This window comes from Homarus americanus, unplaced genomic scaffold (assembly GCF_018991925.1).
Source record: "Homarus americanus isolate GMGI-L3 unplaced genomic scaffold, GMGI_Hamer_2.0 scaffold19318, whole genome shotgun sequence".
Lineage (NCBI taxonomy): Eukaryota > Metazoa > Arthropoda > Malacostraca > Decapoda > Nephropidae > Homarus > Homarus americanus.
In genome coordinates this window covers 3,908,272-3,918,076 of record NW_024732238.1, presented here as the reverse complement: position 1 = coordinate 3,918,076, position 9,805 = coordinate 3,908,272, and the positions used below count along the sequence as shown (strand labels likewise).

Genomic DNA, 9,805 nt, shown 5'->3' with positions numbered 1-9,805 from the left:
TATAACCCTGAAGACCTTAATAATTCAGGGTACCATTAGCGTGGGGACCTGGCGACACATACATACATACATACATACATACATACAAACATACATGCATACAAACATACATACATACATACAGTACATACACACCGTGGTGATTTATAATAGAATTACGCTGGTCGAAAATTGTTTGGGGAACAAGGTGGTCCATAATTAGTAATGTAAACTGGATTAGTGTTCTCCCTAGTTCAGTGTCATGTAACGTGAACTCCTCGTCTGCACGGATGGAGAGAGGGAGGGTCGGAGAGAGGGAGTAGGAGAGAAAAGATAGAAGAATGAATGGGGGAAGAAAGAATAGAGGGGGTGAAGGAAGGAGCGACAAGGGAATGGAAGGGGAGAGAGAGAGAGAGAGAGAGAGAGAGCAAAATGAGAATTAAGAGAAAAGAGAAGTGAAAGGCAGAGACGAAGAACAATGGGTTAAATCAAGAGGAAGAAGAGGGAAGAAGAGAGAGAGAGAGACAATAATAAATGCAGGTTACGAATGGTTGACACAGAGGGAAGAGGCAATAAACCAGGAGATAAGTCAATTAACAAACAAACAGATGAAATGATGTAGATAGAAATATATATGATGAATGATTGATAAAGGAAGAAGGAGAAGAAGAAGAAGAAGGAGGAGGGGGAAGAGGAGAAATAAGAAGAGAAGACGATGGAGGAGAAGGAAATGGAGAAGATGGGGAGGAAGAGACGGGAGAGGAAGAACAGAAGGTAGTGGTGGAGGAGCAGGAAGAGAAGGAAGAGTCAAAGGAAGTGGAGGAAGAGGAGAGAGGAGGTGAGGGGGAGGAATAAATCCGACAGTGAGAAGAGGGGAAAAATGAGTGGGAGATAAAGGGCTATTGTATATACGAATAGAGAGAGATAGAGAGAGAGAGAGAGAGAGAGAGAGAGTGTGTGGCTGGCTTAAACGGCAAGATGGACAGGGGAGGAGAGACTGGCCTGCAGGGAACGCCAAACTACAACGAACTGACTGTTTATTGTGGCGTCAGGGGTCAAACTGGAGAGGAAGAGGGAGAGGGAGGAAAAGGGAGAGGGACGAAGAGAGGGAAGGAGAGGGAGAGGGACGAAGAGAGGGAAGGAGAGGGAGAGGGACGAATGTCGGAGGAGGAAGAGGACAGGGTAAGATGGGTAGGAGGATGAGAGGAGGGAGGAGGGAGGAGGTAGAGAGGAGGAAGCTGAGTTCTGTTGTCTATCAAGAGAACAAAAAAATCCACTGTGGTCAATACCGAATACATCTCGCATCCTCCCCCCCTCCCTTTATCCATCCCTTCCTACCTACCTTCTTCCCTCCCTCTCAATCCCTCCCCCTTTTCCCTAATTCCAAATCTCCCTACAAACCATTTCTTCTCTCCTCCCTCTCAAATGCTCCCTCCTCCTCCCCTCGCCCTCCCTTCCACAAATATAAATTACATCTTATGATTCACTTTTAACCAGAATTACTTTAACTCAACGTGGATTCAGCGCTGAAATGGCGTTATTTCTACATCGATTCAACATTTAAATGACGTGAAGTGCCAGCTTGGTATAGACTCAATAACCCCTCTTCTTATAATGGCCCTGAAGTCCGCGTTTATAATGGCACTCCTTATATGGTGGCACCAGAAGGCAACTAACCTCCTCTCTGGCACCAAAATACTACCCTCTTTATATTATGGTGCCATGACCCGTATGTTTATAATGACACCAAAATACTACACTCATCATGCCCGGCTGTTTATGATGGCACCAAATAGCATTGCCTTTCCTCTCCCATAATGGCACCAGGGCCAGCGTGACACCACCCCCACCCAGGTCTAGACTCACAACTCGTCGTCAGGGACTTGTTCGTGCAACTGGTGCCAAACATTCAATCATAGCTCTCGACAGCTTAATGGCCATTGAACCTGTGTTGGGTGGAATAACCTCACACAGTTAAACAAAATGATCTTGTAGTTTATATGTATACCATTCCTTTTCCTTCCTCATTTCTTCTCATTCGTCTTGTTTTTCCCTCATTTCCTGTCCTTTCCCTCCCCCCCCCTTTCGCTTCTTCCTTCCATCCATCCTTTGTCCCCTCCTTTTCCTTTTTCTTCCTTTCTCCGTCACTACTCTTCCTTATTCTCCATTTATCTTCGTTTCACCCCACTTTATTCCTTCCCTCTCTTCGAGTGTGTGCGCGCGCGCGTGTTCTACGATGTCCGTCAGATGAAAGGATTACACACAGGTACACAGGCAGATTAAGGAACCAACAGCAGTTATAATGTTGATAAATATTCGCGTTTCATTTGTTTACAGTTAGCGTTGTGTGATGATATTTGTACTTAACAAGATACTTCATATTGATGAGACCTTCCTTTATCCATTTGTTACTAATTTACATACACGAAGGTTCAGAATTAAGGGAAATAAAAGCCTCATCTTGTATCATTCACTTTACGGATTTTCAAGAGTATGAAGATCAAATGTGACAAGACACCCCAGTTGAAATAAGGCAGAAAATGACTAGAAAACATCATTATATTTCCATGCTTTCCTCAATTGTATAAACATGAAATATTCAAACCATAACGTGAAAACAAACACACACATACTATAATATATATATTTAATGATAAACTATATATATATAAACAAACTCTAAAACAAACAACATACAATAAGAAAAAAACACAAGAGCGATAAATACATCTTTAAAATTTATTAAAATAATTACAAGCAAAAATATATTTGACTCGAGTTATTGAATTTTTTTTATTTTTTTTTATTTCGGTATTTTTATCTCAACACACGATGTACATTATTTTGTTAACATTCAATAGTTAACTGACAATTGCTAATATGGGTTAAACTAGATATTCAGTTTACGGTTAATCACATAATTCAGTAGAGTTAACTAAAATTAAATGGTTTGTTAGCACGCTGGTATGTTAACAACTCTTCTCATACGATTCAATAGCTATCAAAGTTTACACAAGTTAAAACTATGTAATCAGTTAACAACTCGTCTCACACACGATACAGTAGAGTTAACTAATTTTAGCTAACATGGTCCAACAAACAGGTATTAAGTTAACAAATCATCTCACGCGATTCAGTAGTCATCGTCAGTTAACTAATCTCTGGCAATAATAATTTAACAAACTAAGTGTTAAGGCATCACTACCAGGTATCTAACTTTCACTTCCAGGCACCTAACTTTCACTACCAGACACCTAACTTTCACTTCCAGACACCTAACTTTCACTTCCAGAACCAACTTTCACTTCCAGACCTTAACTTTCACTTTCTGACCTTAACTTTCACTTCCAGACCCTAACTTTCACTTCCAGGGCCTAAATCTCATCTCCAGCACTTCTCCGGGCAATTCAGGGATGTCCTGTGTAGAGTCTGAGCAGCTCTGGCCAGCCACTGAGAGTCTGTGGACGACGGTGTGGCCGTGGCGAGTGAGCCAGACCTCCAGTCTTAGCTTGCCAGGCACGTGGAGCTCCCCTGCCTTCCTGAATCTGTGAATACGAACAGTATTTGAAGTTGATAAGGACACACTATTACGATTTTCTTTTACTCTCTCTCTCTCTCTCTCTCTCTCTCGTTCTTTCCTCATTTTCTCTCACTTTGTTTTATATTTCTAATCCTAAGGAAAGGGAAGATGGAGAGGAAGAGGAGGAGGAAGGAGAGGAGGAGGAGGAGGAAGGAGAGGATTTTTTATTTTGCCGCTTACAGCGGCTACTTTATTGTGCACCCCACACTCATCCTGTGAGCGGTAGCGCAAAAGGATGAGGAGGAAGGAGAGGAGAAGGAGGAGAGAGAAGAAGAGGAGGAGGAAGTAGAGGAGGAGGAAGAAGGAGAAGTAGAGGAGGAGGAGGGAGAAGTGGAGAGGAGGAGGGAGAGGAGAGGAGAGAAGGGAGAGGAGGAGGAGGAGAAGGGGGAGGGAGAGGAGGAGGGAGAGGAGAAGGAAGAGGAGGGAGAGGAGGGAGGGAGAGGGAGAGGGAGGGGAGGGAGAGGAGAAGGGAAGAGGGAGAGAAGAAGGAAGGAGAGGAGGAGGAGGAAAAGGAGGAAGAGGGAGAGGGAGGAGGGGAGGAGGAAGAGGAGGAGGAGGGGAAAGGAGGGGGAGGAGGGGAGGAGGAAAGGAGGGGGAGGAGGGAAAGGAGGAGGGGATGAGGAGGAGGAGGAGAGATGAGGAGGAGGAGGAGGGAGAGGATGAGGAGGAGGAGGAGGAGGGAGGAGAGAGGAGGAGGAGGAGGAGAGGAGGAGGAGGAAAAGGTGGAGGAGGAGGAAGAGGAGGGAGAGGAGGAGGAGGAAGAGGAGGGAGAGGAGGAGGAGGAAGAGGAGGAAGAGGAGGGAGAGGAGGAGGAGGAAGAGGAAAAAGAGGGAAGAGACAGGAGGAAAGAGGAAGGACGGAGGGAGACAAGAAAGGAGACAGGAGGAAGAGGGAGGGATGGAGGGAGACAGTAGGAAGAGGAAAGAGAGAGACAGGAGGACCACACCTGCAGGCCACCACTCACCTCTGCATCCCCATCCGAGTGAACCAGGTAAGGAGTCCGTTACGGTTCATTACATACAGGTTAAGGTCTCCTGAGGGCAGCACAGTGAAGTGTGCCTCTGTGGGCAACTCGACTTCCAGTTCTTGTATGAGGATGAAGGTCATGTTAGAGGTCAGGGTCGTTGGTGCTGTCCCCACAACCCTGTCCAGGTGATCAAGAGGAGTAACACCGTCCCCGCTAAACCAATCCATTCTGAAAGATTAATTTATGTAGTAGTTTTCACTTTTAAGTTGTAATATTTAGTCTACAAACATCTTTCCTGACTGACTGATTAAGAGGTGTTTTTCTCCCGTGGCCAAAACCCGTTCTCATTATGGGCTGGTTACTGCACCCTCGACTCACACACGCTATGTTACCCTCACTAAAGTAGCTCATACTGAAGACAAATCTTCATATTTGTTTACATTTTTAGACACACACGAGTGAAAATACCGGACAGTACCTGAGATAGGTACTGACCTGTAGAGGATGACCATGCTCCCTTGGTCACCGTGTACGTCCTCAGCTACGGCCACCAGCAGGAGATCAGTGTTGTAAGAGACCAACTCCACCCACACCACGTTCTCCAGGTGCACCTCCTGACCAACACATCAAGACAAAAAAAATCAGGGTTAGAGGGTGTCCCTAAGGCGTGTATCTCCTACAGTTTTTTCTTACTTCCGACTAAGCTCATGTTATCAGACCACCACAGATTTTTAGCCATGTTTGTATTTATGAAAGAAATTATAAGAGGAATAATAAGGCAGGTATGGTTTGGAATTAGTGTTGTCATTTTTATCTTGTACACCTTCAAGATGCGATCACACATACACCTGGTACTCCACACCTGACCACTCTAGACCTACCAAAGACGACCACACACCTGCAGTAGGTAGAACCAGTTGTATTCGTCGTTGTAGGCGTACACGAAGATGGACCCCTCGTCCATGGTGGAGCTGCCGGGGTCAGCCAGGGTCATGATGGTGGTCATCTGTCCAGAGTGGTCACGATGACGAGCCACCGACACCTACATAACAGGTCAGAGTTACAGAAGGATACAAAAATATATTTTCTCGGGCTGTATGCTGTCAGCCCTATGAATGTTCTTCCTAACACGACTGATGGATGTTTTGTGTGAGGGAAAATAAGCCTTACCTCCGGGTTTACACTGTGTTTGTAGTGTTGGCAGTACATGTGTTGGTTACCTTGGTGGCATTGGTAGTCGTGTGTTGCTCACCTTCGTAGGGTTGTTAGTTCGTATACGCTGGCGCTCGACGAATCCTTCTGAACCCTCACACATGACTACAGTGTCGGTGCCACGAGCCTCCACCACCACCAGGCACACCACCTGACCCGCCATCACCACCTGCCCAGGAGATGGTGTCACAGTTACAGGTTAATGACATCTAGTGCCAGCTAATGTTTACCTGCGTATCAGCAGATCTTGGCACTCTGATGAAATATAGTGCCACCTGTGATTGAATTTATGAAAGAGTGTCACCTAAGGCTCACCTGCATGTCAGCAACACCTGGGACCGGGAAGGAAGAGGCCAAAATGGCACCCTGGGAGGAGATCTTCCATACATGGGCCTTCTTGTCCCCCTCCACGTTTGGCTGAGAAGATTTACAGTACTATGTTAGTTTATTAGATTAGGTTAAATAGTTAGGTAAGGTTAGGTTAAGATAGGTAGGGTTAGTTTATAATTGCGGTAGAATAGATTGCACAAACAGATAATGACGTACCTCAGGCGTAGCAACCAAGTAAGAGCGCTTGGATATGTTTAGCTTGGTAGTGTTGTAGAAGGAACATGCGTGGCCAGTCACCACACACTGCAGTCCGTGAGCCGTGGTGAAGCCCACAACACTACTGGTGCAGTTACCAGGAAGCACCAGGTCTGTAAACACCCACATGGATCTAGTGAATTATGTGGTCGTAACGTGATGAAAATAGTGTATATAATTAGTCATTAATATACAACAAATATAAAACTATCACAAATAATATATTCAATGAAAAAACAATATACAGAGCCAAAAATAATCCACACCTAAAAATTTGTATTTGTCGGCGTGTGAATCATACTCGAGGATCAAGGTGTCACCCAAGTTTTTGACAAGTGCCAGGTAGTTGGAGGAGAGTGCCAGGGTGCCATCGCCAGTGCCAGTCTTCCCCCAGTCCATCCTAAGGGGGATGATCCGCTCTGGTGGCCCTTCGAACCTCTGTATGCTGCGCCAACCCCAATACTCATTGACCTGACGTGACCCTGAGAGAAGTAGTGTTTTAATGTTAATATCCGTTGTTTTAACACTGCCTCTCTCCTACTCTCTCTGTCTCCCCCTTCTCTCTCTCCGTCTCCCTCTTCTCTCTTAATTCTCTCCTTTAACTCATCTGCCTCTAGTTTCTCTCTTTCATCTCTCCTATTACTTCAACCTCCTTTCTCCTCTTCTCTCCCTCAGTTCTCCCACTCCCCTTAACTCCCGTTCCGTCTCCTCCTCTGTCAACCCTTCCCCCCCCCCCAACAATAAATTCCAAACACTAATATAAATAAACCACTCGGATTCGACCCCCTTAAAGCCTCTCACTTAGCTTCACCACCACCGACCTTCAACACCCCACTTGCTCTGGAGGCCGAGACTGCCAAGTTGGGTGAAGGAGTGCCAGAAGGGTTTCATGAGGGCTGGCAGACTGAGAAAGCGGGTGCTGAGGGAGAACATGTCCCCAGGGCGGTAGTTGGCGTCCAGGAAGTTCACCGCATTCTTGAAATATATGCGATGGTTGAGGGTGTTGGTGCTGCCTTGACGAAACTGTACAGGAGAGGAAGACAGAGAGGGAGGTTTAGTCTCTTTTGCTGGTCTTGTCGAGTCTGGATAATTTTACAGATGGGATGATAAAATTGACTTATCGAAATGTAAAGAGAAGTAAGACAGCGACATGGAAAGGGTCGTTTAGTTGTCTTACGAAGTCTCAGATTCATCAGATTCATTACCAAAGAATCATAGTGTGAGATGGCTGTATATCTTAAGAGTATATTCATCTAAACTATGCCTCATTTATGCTATGGATGTCATATTTAGTTTAATTCAGTGAACGATATCTATAAGGTGCTTTGATACTCAGGACGATCAAGTATTTCCACTACCACCATTACCACTTCGGCCACCACCACTCACTACTACTGCCATCACTACCACTCACAATCCTGATCGACAGCTCTGTCAGATTGATGGAATTGAATAAACCGTCGTGGGTCCACACCTCCCGGCACCACACACCTGAAACGACACGCACACCTGTAATACACCACACCTGTACCAAAACTTTCACCCACACCTGAACATGTAGAGTATTGTTATTGCTCATATCGTTATTAATATCAATATTTTGTATTGCAGTACTAATTATTACTATTATCACCACCATCTTTGAGCAGGGAAGTGTTACCTCAGAGGAGAGCTATTAGCCACAGTGGTTGTATACACTGATCATCTTAAGGTTCGACCCTGAGAGGAATTTGCTAGCTCAGGCCTAATTTTGTTGTGGCTAACTGACTCGCTCCGATGTTGTGTTTACTAAGCTGACCCTGACGTGGTGAGCTAAACAGTTTATGACAACTTTATATAATACTAAGAAGCTATTAGGTGCTGCTACATCCACCACACACGTCACAGGTAACCACTGGCCACTCTTGATATAGTGAAGATGACTGACCTTGGTTGGTAGTGACGCTGAGGGAGCCCGGCAATGTCTGGTTATCTGAGAGGGTCAACAGATAACCTGAGGCGACTTGGATACTGTCCACTGACCCGTATACTCTGTGGTCCACCAGCGCGTCACAGGTCACGATCACGTCATTACCACGTCATCAACAGAGAACAGAACGTCATTAATATGTCACCAGGAAAGAAGAGTTTGTCACCAGGAGGGAAGAGATCGTCACCACGTCATCACCACAGAGTGATATGAAAAAAAAGAGAAAGACAAATTCTAAACAAAAACACTTTATAAAACCATATTAAACCAAATTAAATATATGTATTAAATCATAACTTACAATTATCTTTCCTAGGTTCGAAGGCTTTAAGTGAAGAGACTTTTGTATTCAGTAAAAAGAGGGTCTGTGTATTACTTAAGTGTTGCATGCCCAGCTTTTCAATTGTAATACATATAAATACAATATCTCCGTTAGCCGGAATCCCTCAAACCTGGAACTTTCCGATATTCGGAATTGAAATTTTCTCGGAAAATCGTTCCCAAAGCCGGAATTTTCCAGAAAATTCCGGCTTTGAGAACGATTTCCTGAGGGGCACATTTTCCGGAAAATTTTGATTAAATTTTCCCGAAACCCGGAAAATTCCGAGGAGGAGGGATTTTTTCCGGCTTTGAGAGTGTCGTCTCGTTACCCGGAAAGCTCTCATTCCCGGAAGTGATCTGCACCAATTGTTCCAGCTAATGGAGATATCACTGTGTATCTCCAAGAACTATATCATTGTACTCGAGGGGTCAAATCGTCGTACTCAAAGGGATGAAGTACGGTACAACATTTGACAGAAAAAGTCGGGGTGGTGAAGGAAGGAGCAGATGAAGGAAGGCATAGATGAAGATAGGAGTAGATACCAACACTAATGGTCATACTCACGTGACGAAGGTGGTGAAGATGGTGCTCCTGAAGATGGTGATGCCAGGGATATGACCACAGGAAGTCCTACTGAACCAGGTGCTGAGGGAAACAGACACGTCCACACCCTGTACCTTCCTGCCACAAGGGAGGGCGAGGTCACAAATACCCAGAATAAATATTAATATTTTTTTATAATTTTGTATTTTTAAGAAGTTGGTTAAAAAGAGTCAAGGTTTAATTGTCTTTGGATCGATGGTTATAGGTTTAACTACCTTCGGGTGGTGGTGGTTTAATTGCTCAAGGATAGTGATTTAATTGCTCAAGGATGGTGGTTTAATTGCTCAAGGGTGGTGGTTTAATTGCTCAAGGGTGGTGGTTTAATTACTCGATAATAATGATATAATCAACACTGAAGTATAACTACCTGTTGTCTTGGACGGTCAGGTGTCCCAGGACTAAGACGCTACTAAGGTAGGTCTTCTGGGCGTACACCACACAAGGTCGCCAGCGCTGGCAGTACTGCGCTACCCTCACCCCGCCCACAGTTTCTGTGGTGAGGAGGTTCTCTGTGTGGTCGGGGGAGTGAACAGGTAAGTCGAGGGGAAAATTTGATGTGTTTAGGGGGGATAATTGAGGAGTCTTGGG

General features: G+C 44.9%; 1 protein-coding gene across 1 annotated transcript; it reads right to left on the bottom strand.

The window, feature by feature from the left end:
* Positions 1 to 2,819: 2,819 nt before the first annotated feature.
* On the bottom strand, positions 2,820 to 5,562 carry LOC121868194. The gene is made up of 4 exons (XM_042368502.1): positions 5,425 to 5,562; positions 5,022 to 5,140; positions 4,524 to 4,754; positions 2,820 to 3,524 (listed from the first exon to the last, which is right to left on the bottom strand). Exons 1-4 carry the CDS (start codon positions 5,530 to 5,532, stop codon positions 3,341 to 3,343), a joined length of 642 nt encoding a protein of 213 aa, XP_042224436.1. The 5' UTR covers positions 5,533 to 5,562; the 3' UTR covers positions 2,820 to 3,340.
* Between the last annotated feature and the right edge of the window lie 4,243 nt (positions 5,563 to 9,805).